The sequence below is a fragment of the Stenella coeruleoalba genome (assembly GCF_951394435.1).
Source record: "Stenella coeruleoalba genome assembly, chromosome: 17".
NCBI classification, from domain to species: domain Eukaryota; kingdom Metazoa; phylum Chordata; class Mammalia; order Artiodactyla; family Delphinidae; genus Stenella; species Stenella coeruleoalba.
Genome location: NC_137163.1, coordinates 45,402,023 through 45,425,887, shown reverse-complemented (window position 1 = coordinate 45,425,887; position 23,865 = coordinate 45,402,023). Strand labels below are relative to the sequence as shown.

At 34.2% G+C, this 23,865-nt stretch overlaps 1 protein-coding gene across 2 annotated transcripts; it reads right to left on the bottom strand.

Annotated features, from left to right (window-relative positions):
• Positions 1 to 532: 532 nt before the first annotated feature.
• CALB1 (calbindin 1) lies at positions 533 to 21,100 on the bottom strand (the record flags this gene model as incomplete). Of its 2 annotated transcripts, XM_079901939.1 has the most annotated exons (11): positions 533 to 646; positions 990 to 1,061; positions 1,968 to 2,021; positions 2,151 to 2,190; positions 2,277 to 2,332; positions 4,814 to 4,891; positions 8,056 to 8,112; positions 8,226 to 8,309; positions 16,526 to 16,600; positions 20,446 to 20,522; positions 21,022 to 21,100. In XM_079901939.1, 11 exons carry the CDS (start codon positions 21,098 to 21,100, stop codon positions 533 to 535), a joined length of 786 nt encoding a protein of 261 aa, XP_079758065.1. The 2 variants fall into 2 exon arrangements, with proteins under 2 accessions (XP_079758065.1, XP_079758066.1); XM_079901940.1 differs by lacking the exon at positions 16,526 to 16,600.
• Positions 21,101 to 23,865: the final 2,765 nt, after the last annotated feature.

Here is a 23,865-nt window from a genome sequence, read left to right as displayed (position 1 = left end):
TGAGACTGTTAACCACATAGAGCCATAGTTAGCTAACGATTGATATTTTGGTATTTTAGATGCAAAAGCACATTTCTTCTAATTGGAAACACAGCTTAGAACTACTTTGTGGGGCAGATTTACAATTGTCTGAAATAAGAATGCTTGGCTTGTTATGTATGTATAATTCTTCTATTCAGTGACAAATGCATTTACATATCAGAGACTAGGATTTTAGAGATTAATCCTGGTGGAGTTTTTAGGGAAATCTTGTCCAACTATATTTATGGAAGCAAGAATATGTTAGATTATTTTATTTTAATTGGGTGTATTGACTGGCCTAAGCATAGACATTCTCCTTTTCAAATGTACAAAAAATGTACGTTACAAAGAGTATAGAAACAAACTGAAAAGAGTGTGCCACACATCCTGTATAATTATCTATATGCAGTTAAATTTACAGATACAAAACAAAATACAGCCTACTCCCTTATAGTGCACAGTTATTTTTTAGATACAATGTACTGCTAGTAAGTGGTCATGGGCGTCAATTCTAGTTGTCCCCAGCAGAGAGAATAAGAGCAAGATCCGTTCGGTACAGCTTCCCTCCATCCGATAAAGCCATTATGCTTTTCTTGTACATTGGAATATTATTAATATCCAGATCCTATATAGAACACAGAATGTATTATAATCCAGTTAAACATGGAAGTGAATTAACCACTGTCAAGTGATAAAATGTGAGATGAAACTGCTTGTTACATCAATCCATCAAGAAAAGAGCTGGATTAAATTCTTATACAAATGTGGATAAATCACAAGGTTGTTTTTGAAATCTATTTATCACAGTTAAACACTGATTCAGGCTAGTACCAAATCAGGTTAAGAACTGAAATCTACTTCTGCTCCTCTATAAATTTTTAAAGTAGATTCTCCAAAATGGATGTGAGGTTGCTTCTAGATGGATCCATCAAGTCTGCTTAAGAAGTGTGGCAAGGTAACTAGATTACCTGTTTATTCTTCTCACATAGGTCCTTCAGTAAAGCATCCAGTTCATTTTCATCTATGTATCCATTGCCATCCTAAGGGAGGAGTAATAAAACAGAATATGAGCAAACTCATCCATAATAATGGAGAATGTAGTAAATTGGAAATAATTGAAATCCTCAGAAAATCTTCCTACTGCAAACTTGGCAGATATTCTAACCTCTTAGGTCAGGCACTCAAATTTTTAACTGTTCCCAAGTTCCAAAATAGATATGAATTCCCTCTCATTCAGCATCTTATATTTGTAAAATGCTTTGAAATTTTCAAAGTGATTTCACATTTAATATTTCACTTTATGTTAACAATATCACCACCTTCTGTTGAAGTAATTAATATTTTCATTAAATTTTTCATTAAATATTTTCATTAAAAATTTTCATTAAATATTTCAAATTTCAAATATTTTCATATGAGTGAGGACATAGGCTTGGGGAACCTATATTACTGGCTTGATGTCACATCAGGCAGTGGAAAGGCTGTACTAGAGCCTGCAGAGGACTGATTTGGTCCAGGAGTAGAGAAATTAGAAGAAACAAAACATGTTAACTAGTGACATCATACACAACCTTTCCTCACACACATGATCTTACCATACACTTAATGGGAGGATTCTGCTGGATATTTTCATTGGCTTAATCCTCATTCTACCCTGCAAAGTGAGTATTATTATCTCTTGGTTACAAATGAGGAAACTGAGGATCAGAGGAGTTTGGTATCTTATTCAAAGCCTCACAGGAGATAAATTGTTGCATGGGATTTGAATCAAATTTGTCTAATTCGGGATATAACATAACTCATTTCCCATGACAAGAATAAATTGGCTGAGTAATTTTAATAGCTCATGTTTCTTTTAATATAACCTTGAGTTTGAGGTTAACCCTTCCTGAGCATTTTCCAAATTTTTCTAAAGAATTAAATTATAGATAAGAAAAATTTTTTACCTGATCATATAACTCAAAAGCTTTATTGAACTCTTTCCCACACATTTTGACTCCCTAAATGATAAAGAAGAGAGCAAAGATTAAAATGCAACTATTATATTCCATCGTGTTTCCCTTGGCAAATATCCCACATTCTAACCTTTTGAGAAAAATATTATTTATGGTAGAGAAAAAGAGAAATACCTGAAATTTAAGAAGAAAATTCTCCTGCACTGGCAGTAACCTTTTGAGAGAAAAACATTATAATACATTAGATTTTTGACAAGGATCAGCTTTTTATAATAATATTTGCATAGTTCCTAAACTCACCTGGCCATCTCAGTTAATTCCAGCTTCCCATCATTATTTGAATCAAACAATTTCAGCTGAAAGACAGAATGCTTTACTGTAGCCATTGAAGAATTATTTATTGCATTAAGGAGAAGGAAATTCAAAATAAAGCAGTTTGAGTTATCAATTACCTATGTAGACAGCAGAATTCTAGAAACTAGCATCTATTAAACTTTCAGTGCAAAATTTCTATTCTATGACCTGTGTCAATTGCCAAAATTTACCATAACAATATAGAATAGTCAGAGTAATAGTGATCTTAGGCTAGGCTTCTGGAACATAATCATTTATTTTTCTTGCAAATATGTGTTTATATGTATCAAGATGTGGGATAGATGGTGTTTGGCAGTACATAGCACATCCTGAAACTTTCCAAATAATAGTATGAAAATTAATATTTAATTTGTTTCTCTCTTTTAGAGCATCAAAGAGTACAATCAGAATAAGCAGATAATATGAATAAATCCTCAGAGAACAAATTTTTGAGTAAGTTTGAATTGTTTTATTTTGCCTTGGGTACTAGGTACTCAATAAAGCTCCTTACCTCCCCATTGCACTTACATACACATCATATACCAAGACACAGCCAGGTATAAACACATTCATACCCATATTTGGGAAGCATTCACATTTTAGAAAGTTGCAACTACTGTTCTAATATTTTATATAGAAGGACTACATATAAAACAAAATATATAAAATATGTGAGAAAGTGGCATTATTTTTGTTTTTAAAGAAAGGAGTGTGATCATAAGGGATATAGGTTTGATGAGGTCTCTTTAGGGAAAAAAAGAAGGGCATTCTGTGGTCTGAGATGTTCTAACAATCCTTTGTAGGAGGTAGATTTTTTCAGGATCTGTTACTAATGCAACATTTTATAGTCCATTGACTATAAAAGTTCTAAATTGTCACAGTGTCTGCCAAGATACTGGACACCAGATCACACAGTTTAGTGTCCCCAGGGAAATATTTCCCTACAAATATATTTAAATTTTAATTAGTTCTTGATTAATCTGCTTCCTGGATTTGAGCTTGTTTATGACATTTAACCAGATAGGCCAGGCCAATTCAACAGGGGGAAAACTCCCATCTGAGTGGTTTTAAAAAGGCTGCTTCAAATTTCTACTTGGAAAGGAGTCTTTAAGTAGACATCCTTTAAGATTGGCGCAAAACAGAAAATTGATAAATGTAGGTTATTGTCCATTTCCCAAAAGTTATTCAGAGTGTAGATCTGCCCATTGTAACACGTGTATGTTAGTGCTGTGGTAAGTGGCAATGTAATGAGGAATTAAAGAGGACACTTCCTTACAGTGAAAACTTTTTTGATTGCTTTGAAACTAAAGATTAGTCCCACTTTATAATAAATATCACTGTATAATGAATAGGGCAATAGTAAAGTTCTAGTGGGTTTTTTTCCCCCACATAAAAGTAGGCTGACAGGCTGAAAGTAAACCTCAGTTACATCAAATATGATCAAACTCTTTATAAAATTCTTTCTCAGGAAAAAATTCGAACTCCTTTATTGGTCTAAAATAACATAATTGTTATAATAGGCACTTATGTTTTATAAGTTATTTATATCAATGAGGTAAGAATTCACTGTACATTTATAGTACTTAAAGTGTGTATAAATATATGTACTGATCTGGATAATTTAAAACTGTCTGAATTTCAAGAATTAAACAATTAAAATAATGTTGCCAAAATATTGGGCCATGGCTTAATCAGTTTGGCAAAGGCTTTTTCCTCATCGTCCTAATGCTGTGAATCAAAATGAACAAATTTTACCCACTTGGAAGTTAATTAACTTCATGGGCATTGTATTATTTTATCTGGAATTTTATAAATTTATTCATTCATTCTTCAAACATTAAGTGCTTATGTGTAAAGCAATTTTCTTCACTCTATTATCAATATTCTAAAATAGTTTTTGGTTATACTATTTACCACAGCATCAAGCTCAGGGTGTATTTGGACTTCCTCACCCAAAGCACCAAGACAATATTCCAAAATAACAAGATTCAAAAGAAAGAAGGAGGAAATCCATTTTTAGTCACTCAGTGAATAAGGTAGCCAGAAGTTTTCTTTAAACTCTAACAAAATCAATGATTTCCTAAGACATGATAAAAATGGATTCAGAATCTCTATAATAAATGAGTTTTTGGTGATATAATTTATATATCTATAATGTAACTTACATATATATGTGATATAATTACACTGGTTTGTAAGAAAAACAAGTGATATTTTGATAGATGAAAATTACCTACCTCCACAAGAAAGGAAATGCTCATATGCTGAGCCTTAAAGCCAGCCTTACAATACACTTGTAGCTTTCAGCCTTACAAGGTATAAGCATCCCTAGGTATTTCACTTTTGAAGTGAAATGATACCTATGTGAATGTGATGCCCACACCATGGCTTGTTTATTTCATCCTGTGTAGACTTGGGAATTAGCCAGAACACAGTAATATTTCATAGGCTCTTGGCTGTAGTCTTTTCAAGATCAGTCTTACCATTAGGTCTGTATACTCAGCTAGTTTTTTATCATCAACAGTCTTGTTTGCTTTTTCCAGAAGGTCCTTTAGAAAGTTCTGTTAAGACAAAAAAGTCAGATAAATTTCATCAGTAACAAACAATCTGCTTTCATTTCAGCCTGCCTTGAAATGGAACACCCCAGGAATACAAAGGAAGTCTCTTTTTGAGGGTAGAACCGGGTAACTGGAGGAGCTTAGAAGGGAGGTACTCTTGGCGTTCCAGCAGTTCTCTTTGACTGAAAACTGATCTGTCACAGTCTCCTATGCTATGCTATGCTTTTATGATTTCAATTAAAGAAGTATCTGGATTGTACACCATGTAGGAATCAGAGTAAAGACTTGTAAAACCAGCCAGCCCAATGGATGCATTTCTACCTAATGCTATCTTCACAAATACTCATGTAACTCTTCTCCAAGAAACACAAGGGACCCCCTTAAACCTTTGTAAGATTTGTGAACAATTATCAGTAAAGAAGGTGGAGACCTACCCTTAATTTCAAGTGCATTTTCTGCCCTCACAAGCTGTATTTCCACATCAGTTTATAGCCAATATGAAGTACATTTCACCAGAGGGCTTTTAGGCTTGATGCGGTACAAATCACCTTGGTTAGAATGTTTCAGCTGACTGTTCAAACTAAAACAGTTGGCTGCAGATGTTACCTAATCTTTGAAGGATATATGAATCACATCAAAGTAGAGATTAATGTGGGAAGGATGAAAAAAGATGATTATTAATTTGACAGTTGAAGTTTAGGAGTGAATTTAATTTTTTTTACCAGAGAAATAAATTAAGGCTTTACAAAAACTTGCCATATAAATGACAGTGTAAGTACTTAATATAAAAGTCTTTCATTTTGTCTAGTGCTGTTCATTTGCAACTTCTTTATTTGTTCAGAAAATGAATTAATGCAATTATGGAAAACTGAGCAGATATTATGTCCAAACATTATTGAAGGGTTGGGTTTCTTCAGTTTTTCAGTTATCTCCCTCCCAGATTTTCTAGCTCTGCTGGGCTGATTTAACTTCATTATTTTCAAGGAAGGAGACCTTTTTCTTGGTTTGATAAATTTAATTTCACTTCAAACATTCCACTTCAAATTCAAAGTAAAGCATGGAAAATTCAAAGTTATCTGTTGGGGGGTGAATTTTACTTTTGAACCATATGAGGCTTTTGTCAGAGACTAATTGGGTTAAAAATCCTCATCAGAGACTAAAATGGTGGTCACAAAAATAGCCTGGGAGAAACCTCGGGATGCTGAGATTCAAAGTCGTGTCTGAGAGCAAGCAATGTTTTACTCTATTACGGATCTTAAAATTAGCTTTCTTGAAAGATCCATTAAAAAAGAATGCCAACTTATCTTCAAAATTCCCCAGAGAGGAGTACTTCTATTTAGAATCTCTTCTGAGAATAAAATTTAGAATAAAGAAGGCCAGTATTTGAAATGAGCTAAAGTTTCATTATGAACTTGAAATGATATTTGGAAGAATTTTTTTTTGGTCCAATAGAATAAAAACACAATAGTTTAACTGTCACCTTGTGGGTAACCTTGTGGGTTGCTGAGTTGCAAATTTGTGAAAGACATTGTTTTTGGTGATTTCACATGAAAAATGTTTACATTTCTAAGTGTTTTTATTTTTTAAGATGTTATTACTATTATTTCCCTTTCTTAAAAATTTTTAAAGAAATTTAAAAATATTAGTTTTTTGGCTGTGCCACGAGGCATGTGGGATCTTAGTTCCCCTATCAGGGATTGAACCCATGCCCCCTGCAGTGGAAGCGTGAAGTCTTAACCACTGGAGGGCCAGGGAAGTCCCTGTAAGTGTTTTTAGTTAAATATGTTTTAGCAATTTTGCAGTGGTACAAATATATGTAACTCAAACCATGTTAAACTATGACCAGGAAACTGTGTTTGATATTCATGTTTCCCTACATAATAGCAGAAGAGGTAGTTCTTGATGACTGAAGCTTGAAAATGTTTGGCCTTGTGGGGAAAAAAAAAACATTATTATCATTATCAGATATTCTGTGTCCAAAACCAGGTTCTTTTCCCAGGCAGCTGTGTACTCTTTAAAATCTCTCTGAATTTCAGTTTCTTTGTTTGTATAATGGGAATTATAATACCTCCCTTGTAACTTTTCTGTGAGGATTAAATGTTAAAATATATTTTAGGCATCTAGTACTATGCCTACCACATAGTAGGTGCTCAGTAATTATTAATTTGCTTGCCTTTTAGTCACTCTATACCATGAAGATAGAGAAAATAGAGTCTTCCAGACTGAGAAGTATTGAGGTCAATTTAAAGAAATGAGAGAAAGATGCTTCTATATTTCTGAAGGCTAGTAAATTATTGAGTTCATGAATAATATAATTTATACTGTGCCTGTATTTCACAAAATCTTCTATGTGCAACATCTTACTTGACCTTCACAATAAATCTGAAAGGAAGGTATTATTACCCCCACATAAAAGATGAAATAAATCAGGCAGAATGATATAGAGATTTGTCCAGAGATAAGACTTGATTTCAGACCTCTTTGTCTTTTCCTTCATATCTTCTTCCTCCCCCACCAGCTCTTATATACATCTGTGAGATATGAATTGATAAATTTAGTTTCAAAGTTGCAGTTTTTTGGAAGTTTGATTATATTAGGACTTTGTTTTTATTGCTGTTACTGAGAGGCAGTAAGCTAGGGGTTTTGGAAACAGATGAGTTTAAAGATCACAGTTCTATGTCTTATTTCTGTGTAGCCTTCAGTACATCACTTCTCTTAACTTTTTCCTCACTGGGGTAATACTAATCTCAAAGAACTCACGTGAAGATTAAATGTGTGTAAAGCACCTGGCATACAGTAGGTGTCCAATAATTGTTTATCTTGAAAGAGAAATCTATTTATATAGCTGTTTCATTTATAAAATAAAATGCCAAATTTTAATGAAAATAACCAACTTATTTGGCTTAGTATATCATTATCTATCTATCAGCTACCTCATATAATAATTTGTATGTATCACAGAGAATGCTAATTTTACATTGCTGAACAGAATTTCAAGAAGTACTTGAAGTCTCTTTTTTGATCTGGTTCTTTATTAACAACTGGAAGAGTGGGTGAAAATGCGCCATTGCTCAACATTAGTTTCTTTTGTGGGAGGCTTTTTAAAAAGCTACAAAGTTCATAATTATATTTGACAGGAAAAAACTTACATGTTTTTACTTGCTTACCTTAAGCTCCTCAGTTTCTATGAAGCCACTGTGATCAGTATCATATTTTCTCCATGTCTGTAAATTATTTTGGATAAGGAAAACCAAATATATTAAAAAAAAAAGGCAGCCATTTTCCTATTTTAAGTAGCTTTCTGAAAACATCATTCAGTGACAGAGCTTTCTTATACCTTCATGAATTCCTCACAGGACTTCAGCTGCTGGCATCGGAAGAGCAGCAGGAAGTTCTCTTCTGTGGGTAATACATGAGCCAACTAGAAAAGATTTAAAAAGTTGTTGTAAGGAGCTTGAAAGCAAGTCTCTCACATTTCCTGCTCTTAGGTTTTCTTAACATAGTTTTATTACCTAGAAAACTACGAAAGGAAAAACATTATAATCGATTTTCCCTTTCTGATACTTTGCCCCTACAAAGTGCCATTGTGTCTTCCAGTGCTTGGGTGTCCTTGAGTGACTGGTTCTCTGGTCTGGGAGATGACCACAGCAAGCATGCATAGGAAGCTCAGATAGGGATTATTTGACCAATTCTCATCTGCTAGACATAGAAGCAGACTCATCCTGGTGGCTTGACCCCTTCATCTTTTCTGTGCCACAGATCTGGTCTTGTTCCTCTCAGGGAACACAGAATGGCACACATGGAGACATACATTTCATGTAGAATAAAAGAAACTAGAGAAATATGAATGCAGTGGAAAGGATAGAAGGAAAAAATGCATTCCCAAGTCTGAGGAGAAAGCTTATTAAGAGATGCAAAGGAAGGGAAATTCAAGACAATTGTAAGACAGTGGAAAGAGAGATGGAAAAGACAATTCACAAAGAACAGTGGAAATTGACCAGTAATAGTGAATATCAGTTCTCAAATTTTTGGTTTCTGCTAAAAGAACGTCTGCTGCTTGAGTCCAGGTCTTGAATTCTATTCGATGATCTCCATTTAGTGACCCTATGACATTTCTCCTTAGATCTCATTTCGTAACTTCAATGCTCATTTTTTTTTTTTTTTCGGAAAGAAGGACTCCAGATCCCATTTTAAGATGAATATAATCTATCTATTGTGTGCAGGGAGGAAGGGAGCTGGATTGATGGCCTCACTGAAGGTATGGGTTCTATTCCTGGCTCAGCTGCTAATTAGCTGTGGTCCCCAGCAACTCCCTCAGCCATTTCTGGAACTTAGCACCCTCGTCACTAAAATAAGGAGTTGAAATAGAAACCAGTGTCTCTTAAACGTATTGGGTTCAAAATGACTTTGAGAATCTGTTAGAATCACTACATTTTCACCGTTAAAGAATGAACCTACAACACTATATTTCATCTAATTTCCAGAAGCTGATGAATCCCCTGAAGTACGGGCATGAACCCTCATCTCTGGATTTTAGACCAAGAATCTGCAGTCTAGATTAACCTTAAGTTCAGCATAAATGCCGAAAGTTCTACCAAATTATAGGAAAGACTCTCACACTTCAAAAAAATGTTGTCCTTTTAGGTCCATTAAAAAATATAAAATTTAATATAAAATGTATCATTCTACCTTATAGGCAAGTAATCTCAGCTTCTTTATGCCTGTATAATATGTCCTTTAACTTATCTTGTTTTTAGATCTTTGAAATATCTCAATTTAGAATCATTCAGTTTATAGGCACTAATAATGGGATGAAACTAAGAGACAGGGCCAGACATCTTATTAGGATGTTTAGTATGACTCAGAAAACATTTTCTTATTTATTTTGAGACAAAGGTCACTAGTTTGGTTGTGCATTAATGCAAGCATTTATTTAGGAAACAGGAAATAGCCAATGCCAACTCTCTATTTATTGGTATGTAACTTGTCAGATACTACTTTGTAAGTTTTTGGTGGACCTCCCCATAGACTATCCATTTCAGGAGGGCAAAGTCTATTCTTTGTCTGCATCCTCTGAATACTCAGTGTGGTGCTCAATGTTAGGTGCCTGACATAAATGTTTGGAATTGGTTGATAATTTTACTTCATTAAAAATACCTACTTAATATGATTTGTAGTGAGCATTTTTTTCCATCTTCATTGCAATTTTCTATATTGCTTGGATTTTCCTAATTATTGTGTGTTGTTTTGAACAAAAATAATAATTTTTCTTAAAAAATTCTATTTACCAAAATCCACCAAATATATAAAAACAGAAAAAATAAAAGAATGAGCTAGTAAGCAATGACCACATGTAAAATTAGGGAAATTTTGACCATCTTTGTTTCAAAAATTAAACTTCATATAACTTTCATAAAGTTCAGAGGTCTCTAGAATGTCAAATATAGAGATGGTAAAATTGCTCTTCATGTAGTATAAATATATATCTCTTTGCCCATGCCATTTTGGTTCTAGTTGGTTTAATTATAAGAAAATACATATTATATCTACATGCAAAATAGTCAACCTTTTAATTTAATTGAACTGTTAATGTTAAACTGAATACAGTGCTGTCCTATTTTACAGACATTAGAAATGAGTTTTAAACACATAAAGCATTGTAATAAGACAACTAGTCACTAAGAAAGAAGCAGTGAATATGTGTGGATAGGATGTGGCTATTAGTGAACATTAAGAAATCATCTTTTGTGTGTTTTTTGTTTTGTTTTTGCTTTTTGGTGGGATTTTTTTTGGCCACACCATGTGGTTTGTGGGATCTTAGTTCCCAGACCAGGGATTGAATCTGGGTCCTTGTCAGTGAAAGTGCCTAATCCTAACTACTGGATGGCTAGGGAATTCCCCAAATCATCTTTTTCAAGGTGTGTTTCACAATGCATATGAATTAATATTCAAGTTTCAGAGCTGGTGCAGTAACTTTCCAACTGTTGACTCTAAGACCATATTGACAAAGTACCTGAGGTCTTTTATAGAAGCTGTTAAGTAGGGCTGCTTTTGTCTCTGTTTTGCTAAATCACTGTTGTCCGTAGTAGTATCCAGTACTACCTGTTCCAAGATTATTGGTGATTTCTTAGTTCTTGGGCTACCTACCTGCTTTTTTATAAACCCTCAAAACTTTATTATGGGTTGGAGAAGAGAGTGGAGAAAAGCAAGGGAATAAGTGGCAGGCAGATAACTGTGGCTGCCACAGGAGAATCTCTCAAAGCTTCATTTATGAAGCTTGTCGCTTGTTGCTTGTCACTGAGAGTGGGGAAGCAAAAATTTCTACTTGCCTGTCTTCCCTATCACTCTATATACATCTTGAGGAAAGGGTCTGTCTTAATTACTGTTTCTTTGCCTGGCACCTGCAAAAATTTCAGTAAATATTTTACTCAACCAACGAATGAAGGCAATTGACTAGGGTCAGCATAGGCTTCCAATAAATGGAAATAAAGCTCTTTTGGAGATAATTCAAATAACTTATTACTGAGTTGTGGATAGGGGTTGGGGTGGTCACTGTGATATGACATCCAGAACTCTCTTTAGGTGCTAGGAGTGTTGCTATGGTCTCAACTGCCAGGTCTCTTTGGGAGATTACCTGGGCTGAAGAGAGCTATGTTCCCCAAGGAAGCTGAATTCTATGACTGATGCGTATGGGGATATAAAACCTAGCCCTCTCATGAAAACTTGGGACATCTCTGAAGGCTCATCCCAGTTCAGAGCTCACTGTACGGTCAACTGAAGTTGAGACTATATCACAGCCCAAAGTCTCCCTCTGCCCAGCCCTGTTCTTTTCATTTACCTTCCACAGGTATTAATCCCAAGAGCACTTCCTAATAAACTTCCTCATTGCTTTTCTTCAACTCAGATATGCTCCCCAAGGAACTCAACCTGTCCCATGACAGGGATCTTTACCATCTGTCTTCTATTCCTAGGCATAAAATCGAGCCCTTGCCTGTGGTTTGGAGTAGGTTGAAATCCCTTGCTATGGCTCATGTGGCTATGATTCAGAACCTACTAGGCACTGTGCTGGATGCTGGAGATTCGTAGTCACCAATAGTAAGAACTTTACAGGAAGGCAGATAAGTTCAAAAAAAGTTTTTTTCAGACAGTTTCAAAGCAACATGCTAGGTGCTGGGAGAGTACACATGAAGTAACTTTACTAGAAATATAAGTGACTGAGCTATATCTTTTAAAGCACACATGAGGCATAACTTTTGAAGACAATCTTGGTGCATGTTAGCTTCCTTCAACACATATTAGTAAAACATTCACTTTTTTGGTTTGGGAACCAAAGAAATATTTTTCTAGCCAATGAGAAGTGAGTCCAGGAAACCTGGAAATTTGAAAGGCAAATAATCTTTTTGTACAAATTAAAGACTGGTGGAATTTAATAATTTGAATTTGACAAGTTATAAAAATGGGAAAAAGATTGACATTCAGAAAAATGGTATAGATTTTCCAATGAAATATTTTTATTTTTAATAATAATAGCAAATACATTTATTGAGTTTTTACAGTGTGCCAGAGTTTATCTATTTGTTTGACATGTATTATCACATTTGATGTTGATACTCATATGTCACCCCTGTTCACAGCCAAGGAAACAGAGACTCAGAGAAGATAAACGGCCTGCTATCACATAGCTTATTTTGAAATCAGACAGTCTAACTTTTTTGATTTTGAGACCTTGTCCTTTTACCATCACCCTCCATTAAAATCGTCAGTCAAAAAGTTTTCTTAATAAACTGTTTTTAAAAATCTATCCAGAATGAACTTTTAAATCAGACTTTATTGTCAGTCATTTCCCCAAATTCTGAGGTAGAAAAGTAGTCTGCTATAAAAAAATTACATTTACTATGGTTAAACTCATGTGCTCAAATCCCACTATGGCTGAAAAGAAGGAAAGTCTAGAGAAGTGTCTGCTTCCCTGGCAGGGTTATTATAGTTTTAGGATTAAAATAGCTTGTAGATCTATTTTTCCAGTGGATGCACTGACCTGGACAAAGAGACACAATAGACTGGAGAGGTTGGTAGTTTCCCACATAGTTCCCAAGGGATCAGGTGAAAAGTTTGCAGATTTGGCATCCCGCTAAAGGAAATATCTATACTTAATGTGAGCACCAGAGAAGAAATTTCTATTATCTGTCAAATCATTCAGTCTCTCTCTTTAACTATTTTAATCAGTCTTCTCTGCAATAGAGCTATTAGTCTGAATAAATTTAGAACATTTTGACTGTCACGGTATTTGTTAAATTATCTCAGAATTTCAATGCTCCTATTTTGAGTTTGTATCAACAATCTCTTTATTACCGAACTGTATTTGTGTGAATTTTAAAATCTCTTTGGAGACATAAAATTGAAAAGTTCACAAGAAAGCATATCTGTACATTACCCTTCTTTTTACATATTTTTACATATCTAGGTAGAAAAAGCATGTTGTTGGAAAGTATCAGTCAACTTCATTAGAACAGAAGTTTGAAAATTAACCACTATATTTTCTAATCTTTTGAACGACACATTTCAATTACAGCCAAGTCAATTTGGCCTGTTTCCACCAGGAAAGTAGACTGCCACTTAAATACCATTTGGTTTACTTTGATTAGATTTTGATGAGCCCATGTGTACACCTGCTAAGTGGGCAAAACAAGCAAATCTAACCCCTTTTCCCTTTGAACACCAAAGTGATGGTGTACTTGATGTGAGTTGATGGGAGTAAGTAGACTATTATATATTTTGGAAAACCTGGATTTTTACATTCCTTCATAGCTGGCTGGGATTTGTGTATTTGTATTTCTTGTTATATATAGTATTTCTTAGCAAGTGATATATAAGTTGGAAAACAGAAAGGATGAAGTTTATTTAATACAACTTTCTGGTGACACCAGAGAGCACATTACAAATTCAGGCATTCCCCACTCTCCCTTTTTCCATTTTGTACATGTAATCTGTAGCTTTCAATTCCTTTTTTACAATGATTTTTTCAGAACCTCTCCTTTTTCTTGTCCCTCCTGCTTAACTAGGCTAAGTACACAATCAACATGCATATGAACTACAGCAGCAATCTCTTCCCTGTTCTCCCATTCTCTCATTCTCACTTCTCCAAGTACTCACCCTCCCCACTTCCTTCTGTGTCTTGGCTGATAACTCAGATTAATGAAAAGAATTCTGGAATCAGAGTCAGACATAGGCCTGTATAAATGTTCTGTCACTCCCTGCCAGTGGGATCTTGGACACATCATTCAACCTTTCTGGACTTCAGTTTCTTTATCCTTAAAATGAGAAATCTTGGCTAGTTTTTCCCACAGGTCCCATATGACAAAAAGTTCCCTGTCCTGGAATACTTAAACTTTCTAATTAATTCTTATGTGTCTCACTTCTCTCCTTTTAATCTCTTTCTGCTTCCACTGATCTGAAAGTTCTTCCCAAATTATGTTTCAAGCGGTTTGGTCAAATAACTTCTCTATACTTTGTACATCCCTGTTCAACCAGACTAAATTTAAGCCTTGCCATAAGTAATCAATGAACTGAAGCTTGCAAATATTTTCTTTTAATGCAGAAAATGTATGGATTATTACTTTTAAAAAAAGGCTGAGTAATTTAAAGGAAAATGGCTGAAATTCTATTGAAGTCACAGGTTTCCTCAACTATAAATTAGATGCTCATTTTATATTTGTATTTATTTTATTTTGTTATAATGAGGATCAAGTGAGATCACATATTTGAAAACACTCTATAAATTGTGTAATGTATACAAATAAATGAAAATTCTTTTTCTTACTGTTATTGCTATAACAAGTTCCTCAAGTCTTCATTTCAGTCTTCATTAACTTCTTCATCCACTTCTGTTACCTATTTCTCTCTATCTTTCCTCATACAGAAATCTTTTCTTTCCTATAACAGTTTCTTTTCTCAAACTTCTGGGGAAATTTCTTGCATCAAACCTCTAGGAAAATGTATCTGCTAGTGACTCCTAGTCTCCCATCCAAATTAGACCTCAAATAATGCTTCATAAATGATTATACCATATCATACACAGTAAAATACAGATTCAAAACAGATTCATCCTTCTTATCCTTTTAAAAATGTGGAATCCATGTGAATCAGATACATGCTTTTTGTGCTACTGTTACAACCCAGTATCACTGAAGAAATTAAAATAAATAACTGAGCCCACTGGAGTTCTTAAAGGTGAAATACTTTAAATACAAGATGACAGTCTTTCCTCTGCTAGAATTATAAAGTATGCCAAACTCTGAAATAGCCACATCTATAATTTCACTGATTTTAGAATTTCCACTAGTTTTGAATAATTAGATTTATGTCATCTCATTTATGTTCATTTCAAAGTTATTTTCTTATCCTTGATGATTCATATCTTGATTAGTTGGCCTCTATGTCAGTCTATAAGTCCCATTACTATTAATTTATCTATTTATATAGTAATGAGTTACACATGGGCAAAGGGGAAAGTGTATACTCCAGGGAAATATTTTAATTACAAAGATAATAATAGTATGTTCTTCCTTAACTCTATTTGTGGTAGCTGTTTAAAAATAAGTGTATTTCACATTGACATCACAGGTGTCCTATAAGATCAATTATATGAAAACCAGGTTAGTTCTCTGAAACAAAGGTAAATTATGACTAAATGTTGTTGACAGCCAGAATACTTCACAATCTAATACATTAAGAACATTATATAAATAACATAATTATGCCTGTATTTGGTATATTTTAAAATATGACCTTATTAATTTTTCTGGACAAAGTTGTTCACTCAACTTCTCTAATGGGTTGCAGAGTTAAAGAAAGTAGCTGAGACACTAGATTTTATAAAAGTAGAAGTAAGGGAAGTAACAGCTGTTTCACAAATCTGAGAATGCTGAAGAATTAATGTATAGTCAAAGTTTTACCTCCTTGATTCATAGACAAAAAAAAAGTTGTCCTCAATGGGAAAAGTCATTGTCAAAAGATAAGATTTGACACCGAGAGTTTTAACTCTTAAAGACTCAAAAGAAATCTGTACCTATAACACATCATAAAATATTCACTGACTTTAGCTAAGTTCTTATGTTTTTATAAGGCCAACTGCTAATCTAAAATGGAATTTCAGAAACCAGCATGCAGCTTTTTGCCATGATATCATTTAGGGACTGCAAATACTTTATTTTATATTCTAACAGAAGAGTCTACACTGTTAAACAATAAGAAATACCAACGAACCATGTACTTGGTTGGTGTTTTATTGAACTGAATCTGGGTAATGTAATGGGATGGGTACTCACCCAGAAGTTAGGGACTTGAGCCTCTAACTGCACCAGTGCCAGCAAACAGTTAACATAGTCAAAGGCAAATCATTTCACTTCTCCAGGTCTTAGTTTCATAATGTATTAAATTTCAGCTTTGGATTATGCAAATTCTTAGGTTTCTTTAATTTCTGAGCAGTTTTTGATTTTATATTTCTGAACAAAAGATAATATGTTACTTAAGTAAAATAAACCTCTTGGAACAGGTCTTGCCATATCATGTTTGAGTTGAGTACAACTCCAAAAATCTCATTTATTAAAACTATATGAGAACAATGCATAAGTTCCTTACCTCTACAATTCCTATTTTTCCATCATCTTTTTGCCCATACTGATCCACAAAAGTTTTCATCTCAGGTGATAACTCCTAAAATTATAAAAAAGCAGGTAAGAAGTTTTTTTTTTTTTTTTTTTTTTAAAAACCAAACAAACAGTATGCTTGTGATGGTGTAATAACTTGTTGTAAAGAAAAACTGGAATTAGAACCATTCAGAATTATGCATACTGATTAACTATTTTCATGAAAATTAAGATACAAGTGATATACAGTTTTTACTGGTTTCAAATGACATTATTATGTCTGAATCAATCACTATGATTTATCTTCTATTATTAGTTTTCAGAATATGCTATCCTTTGAGAATGTAGTCAGAATCATTCAGTTCATAACATTTAGTGAATTTAAATATAATGATCACTGTGAAAGTACTTTAACATTGCTTGCTTCCGGAAAGTTTATTTTATATTGCTGCACTAATTGCCCTATAACATTTTATTTATTATAACATGTTTTATCCATGGAAGTTAAAAATATGTGTTTTCAGACAAGCAAATAATGTGAATGTTCAAGAGCAACTCATTTGTAAGCAAAGAATGTTTCCAGCATGGAAGTAGTTGGAAACATTCTTTGCTTACAAATTAAAAATCAGAAAAATATGTGTCAGATTAAAAAAAATAACTTGACCAATTTGCACTTTCATTAGAGACAGACAATACTGATGACCTTATTTTGGTCACTGACTGTATATGCTTAAGATCTTTGACTCCAAGGGTAATTTAGGGAGCAGTTTTCCAGGGTTTCCTTGTTTCCATTTTTTTTTTTCCAAGATGATGTTCTCTCTCCCATTTAGTTATGTACATAAGACATGTTTAAGAGTGACAAAGTGAATGCTTTCATCTCATTTGACTTATTTTTTTCAATGTATTCTATTGCTTACATAATCTCTTCACATATTGCCAGATTAGAGAGCTCTGAACTGTAAACTAGTAACCTGAACATAGAACTAGTATTCAGGAAGTTGGATTTATACCCTTGGGTCTTCAACATAGCCCATTTAGAATAGCCCTCTTGCATTAACTGAAGCCTATGTAAAATAGGTCAGCCTTTATGAGTGTCCTATTCTGTGTCCTTGGAAAAGTAAATTAAGGTCTCAGTTTTTATCATAACTAACAAGATAGTGATATTATCTATCACACACATTTGCTCTAGGGATATAATTTGATGGCTATATTGAGGCTGAATATTATTATTACTAGTGTTACAAAATCCTGCTTTGGTTAAAAGTAAATATCTTTAGTAGAACTGAGATAACAAATAGTAATTAAGCAATTTAATATAGACTTAAAAAAATCTCTTCCAATATGGATTAATTTCAACTTGTATTTATTAAAGTTTATTTATTTTATTACAGCAACAATTGTAAGAAAGTGAAAGTGGCAATAGTGTGACTATCAGTTATGTTCTTTACACATACCCTAAAGTAACAAAAAAGTGTAAAGTAAACTTAAAACAGTGTATACCTCTAGTCCAAATTTATGTTTTAAACAGTGTAAAACATAATGATAATGATAATAATAATAACAAATTAAAGCTTTATAAAAAAGAAATGCAAACTTAAAAACTATGTTTAGTGAAAAATGGTAGCTCTGAAAGTAGACTGGGTTGTTATATTTCATTAATGTTATATTCACCTATAGTTAATATTATTGAAATTTTTGAAATTTCACATTATTAATATGATAAGCCAAACAATGTTTCCATTAATACAGTAAAATCTGTTATCCTATTGCTAGAAATGCAAAGAAACTGGGTTTATAAGGTCAACCTTTAAGTTCTAAAAAAAAGAGAAGAAAAAATATAAAAGTAGATTTAGTACAATGGGGTCAGTAGTGAAATATTTGTCTACTACATGAATCTCTCAATCCATATCTTGATTTAGATTTTAACTATTCAAAGCCTATATTACATAATTCACAAAATATTCAATAATCAAGGTATTAAACAACTTGATATAATCCTGTACTTGTGCTCAAATTTGGTATAATAATCTAATAATTACAGTTTCCAATATTCTAAAATTGGAACCTTGGCAGTAGAAAAAAATAATTAAGATCTAAAATCTTTAAAACTCTAACATGATGTCACTGTTTGCAAAAAGTATAAATATTAAAATGGGAAGAGGAAAAGAAGTATCTGAAAACATGTATAGAGTTTCTAAATATCTGAATTTCTAAATGAAAATAAGTATTAAAATTACTTCCAGAACAATTAAAATATAATCATTTAGCTGCTGGAAGCATCTTTCAAGGTTTTAATGAAAAATTTTATGTCAGGTAAGATTTTCCAACCAGATTTTAAAATATTTATATTTTTAAATGTGGAAGAAAATGTTTTATTAGTCAAAGATACATAGAGCTATAATGATAGTACTGCATGAATTTATTTACATGGTAATGTATAAGGTGGGGGAAGGGAATGGAGAAAGTATATAAAACATTTTCAATTTTATTTGATCTCATCCTATTATACTTTCAAATTTATGTAATATTAAATCTTGGTAAAACAATTCCCAGAGTGTTATCTGGTTTTAAATCAATTTGATTTAAATCATTGGATTTTAGCAATTGATAGTTTTTTAATGCTTCATAATATATTTCAGTGTTCTCTGGGATTCTTTTGAATATGTTGTACAGAGATGTGTATCACACAATTTTCAATTTAGATAGAACAAAAAGGGAATTATTAGTAAATTGTATGTACAGATATATATAATATATGTGTACTATTATATATATAACTCAATTCTAGACGTGGTGATCTGCTAAAGGATTCACACACAGCTATATTTTCCTCTAAAGATATATATCTATGTATAGTCTATAATGTAAAATCTCTAACGATAGTCAAAAAGACAAAAGATTGGTAACATCTCTCTAGCCCAAATCCAACATTGCCTTCTGAAATGCAGTCTTACATAAACCGCAATAGATTAGTAAGATTCTTAACCTATTTCCCTCTATGTAATCATCTCATCTATGTTTTAAAGCTGGGCATATTTTATTTTTATGCTAACAATATCTCTTCTTAACAGGTTAATTTATGCCTAAAGGAAGTCATTCATAATTAGTAAAAATTGTCATTTGTTTAATTAACTAATGGCTTAAATTACAAATATAGCTTATTTTCAAAACACCACTAATTGCTTCTCATTAGAGTATCACTTTGCTTGTTTAAAATATGTGAAGGTCTTAAAATTACTTTTTACATCTCTAACTTTTGGTTTTCTCCTTCTCAACAGAAATGAATCCCCTTTTTGCTAAATTCCTTGCTCATTGCAAAGTTGTACAACTTTCTCCCAGAGAGGAAGGTCAAGACAAGACATTTTCTCATCACTCCAACCACATCAACATTACAAGAATAATAATTGGCGATAGAATAAGAGATCCATAATCTGCAGATTTGTTTCCTCACCACCAAGGGGAAGAAATGTATTTCTACCCCCTTACAGGCTGTTAAAGAGAAGTTAAAGATTACCTAACTGAACTCAATCGAAGAGGTGGTGATCTGCTAAAAGATCTCACGCACACTTTCCTTTTAAGCACTATTAAAGAAAGTACAAGTATAGAATTTATATTTTAAAAGCTCTGATTTCATATTGTAAGGTTTTTTCCCTTTAAGGAATTTCTCTCTCTCTCTCTCTCTCTCTCTCTCTCTCTCCTTTCTCTCCCCCTCTCCCCCTTCCCCTTCCCCCTCTCCCTCTCCCTCTCCCTCTCCCTCCACAATTTGGAAAGGCACCCTTTCTCCCCTTCTCAGTAAATAAATGTTTACATTCCTGGAAACCGTTTGATTTCGCTGGCTCTTTATGAGAATGCTAGAATATCTATTTATTTAAGGGCGAAGGTCCTTTTACTCCTTTGCAAACTTCAACCTACCAATCCAGCCTTCTTCCGCGCTTGCTGGAGCTCCTGAATCAAGTTCTGAAGCTCTTTTCCTTCCAGGTAACCACTTCCTGTAAAGATAAAGAGGCACCCAGGTGTCAGACATCTCATTCTGAGTTTCTTCCCCATTCAATTTCCACAACAGCTATCTTTCTGGCCACCGGAGAGGTTCTCTCTTGCCTCGATATTCATTAACCCGCAAAGGATACAGGCGCAACAGTGCTCCCCTCCCGGCGTGTCAACATTTAGACCCACTAAAAGGGCAAAGGAGGTTGGTTGGGATGCTGAATGTAGCCGTAGAAACTTTGGGGGGCAGGGTCCCTAAATCCCCCCCCCCCTTTTTATGAGTACCATTCTTGGAGAATAAAAGTTTACGGTTTTGGGATAACATAGAAACAATACATAAACTTTAAAGTTAATGGTTGGCCGCCAAATGGAGAGATAAGATTAGGGAGGTGCGGGAAGAAGTGAAGAAAAGAAATGAGGGATAATCAGATCAGGAGCCTCAAGGAAGGGGAAAGGGAGGGAAAAGGCATGCATAAGATTCTTCAAAAGAGAGAAGATAATCACCGTCAGCGTCGAAATGAAGCCAGATCTCGAAAAACTGTGAGGCTGTGATCACGGATGATTGCAGGTGGGATTCTGCCATTGTATAGCAGAGTGTGTGTCTGCGTGGAATATGCGTGTGTGAGTATGTCAGGGCGAAAGTGGGGTGAGAACCTCAGGGTGTGTGTGTGTGTGTGTCTGTGTGTGTGTGTGTGTGTAAAGAAGAAATCCTGGGCTGCTGGAGGAAGAAGAGCAGAGCGCAGGCGCTGCCAGGCGCTGTCCTCGGTGCTGTTAAGCTCTGGCGTTCCTCCGGAGTTCTCTCCACAGCCGGCACCCAGTTCTCAGTATTTATCTTGACAGTCGAGCCGGGCCACGCCTCCTCTTGCCTCCCAATCCCGCCTCTTGCTCGCACCAACCTTCTTCCCCTCCCTTCCAGTTTTCTCCTCTCCTCCCAGGAAAGCTAGTTGGAGCAGTAGTTTTGAAGTGTAGAAAGCAGCGGGTGGTGGGAAATCCTTAGCTCAGAGACTGGATGCTGAAAACAGACTAATTTCCCTCCACATTCTTATGTCCAAAAGGTATCTTACTCCTGAATACTATAGTAAAACAACGTACATGAAGAGGTTTTGATTTTCAGATGGAGGAGGAAAGCTAATGATGGGTAGAACCACATAAATGATACTTATATTGTGTGTGCATGATTTCTCCAAGATGTTTTAGTATTTGTTTGAACAAAGTCAGGTGAAAGTTTGGCAAATATTAGATTAATTTAATTAATGTATACAAGGAATATATTGATATCAATAACTACTCTATTTTGTGCTTGTGAGGACCATCACATGAATGTTTCTTAAGATGGTTTATATAAACAAGCCTTGCCAACATGAGAAAGCAGGATTATGGTTTTTTTTTTCAACCTGAAGTAGAATTGTAATTGGAAAGTGACAGAATTAAACTATAAAATCATAAAATGTTAGGAGAAGGAAGTAATCTTTAGGGATATTATGGTTTATCTCCTTTGGGTTTAGAAAGAGTGAGCAAACTAAAAAAAGAGAAAGCAAGGATCTGGTCCAAGTTCACACCTAGGTGAGTTAATGACTCAGCCAAGGCCCTGCTCAGTGGCTGGAACACACATATCTTTTCTTTTTGCTATGCCAAGCAAGTCCTGTTAAAAAATTTTTCAGCAACTGGAAGTTACCATCAGAGTTGGGGGGAAAAAAAACTAACTGAAAACTTTATGTATTTTAATACAATAAATAATATATTTAGATAATTTATTTACTTAAATACTTCTAAAATATTTGATTTTGAAACCTCAAGGTCCACTGAAGATGTATCTTAAGTGTCTGATTAGAATGGTACAAAAGCAAAATTAAGGAACAAGAGAAAATTCAAATACAGCCAATATAGATTTAAAGTGAATTCACCAAGCTCTATTTTTTAACATGTGTAATTGAGAATGAGAACCCTCAATTTTATGTTTCTGAGACTGTAAGTCTACCTAGTAGTGGATCTGTGGCCTATTTCAATAATCTTCTCAATGGAGTTCTCACTTCCATAGTACTTTGCTGTACACAAATTATTTTCACTTTAGTTACCTTATATGATTCTCACATTTAGCTTCTGAGGCTGTTATACAGCCTCAGAACAATACTACTACTAATATTTTACACAAAAGGTAAATAACTGTATTCTTGGACTAAACAGGCGTTCATTAAATATTCATTTGTTTATACTTTTATTTATCCAATAAACATTTATTAGTACTTATTATGTCAAGCACTCTGCTAGACACTGGAAAATAATGAGATAAAAAACATGGTGCCTGCCTTATTGAAGTTTAGATTTATGGGGATATAGTCACATGCATACACATGACATAATAGATATGATGGAGGTATGCACAAACTACTATGTATGTATAAACCTCCTAATTTTTCTGCATGTGTGAGAGTTGAAGTTTAAATTATCTAACTTTTCTTAGATAACAAGCACGAGAAAACTTAGTTCCATGGTGGGCACTTTTGGTTACAAGGAGAAATGGTCATGGGAATGAAAGACCAATAGCTTGTGCAAGCTCATGAATTCTGGAAGACTAATTCTAAATCTAGTTTGCCACTATATTAGCAGCAGGAACTTTGTTTGAAAAAATATAGTATGTGAACTTGGAAGCAAATGCTATCACTTCAAAGACAGGGTGAGAAAGAATTGACTACAGAATAATCTGAGGAAGCGCTCTGACCCTTTCTAGTCCTAACAGCTAACAATGTCTAGACTTTGGGTACAGTTCGGAGAGAAGGAAAATTGCTGGGAAAAAAATGAAGGAACATGAATTGAACAAACCAATGAAAAGACAACTAAAACTTCTATTACTTTTAGTAATTACAACTAATTTTCTTCCTGAACACCCCCGATACCCTCCTCCCACCCAACACACAGTGGTATAAATTCCTAAATAGTTCCACCGTAACTTTTTTTTTTTTTTTGTGGTACGTGGGCCACTGTAGTGGCCTCTCCCGTTGAGGAGCACAAGCTCCGGACGCGCAGGCTCAGCGGCCATGGCTCACGGGCCCAGCCGCTCCGCGGCATGTGGGATCTTCCCGGACCGGGGCACGAACCCATGTCCCCTGCATTGGCAGGTGGACTCTCAACCACTGCGTCACCAGGGAAGCCCCACCATAACTTTTTTTAGAGTATTGTTTTAAGTTTCAAAAATATTACATGACAGTGAGAGGGAGATGCAAGAGGGAGGAGATGTGGGGATATATGTATACATATAGCTAATTCACTTTGTTATACAGCAGAAACTAATACAACATTGTAAAGCAATTATACTCCAATAAAGATGTTAAAAAATATATTACATGACAA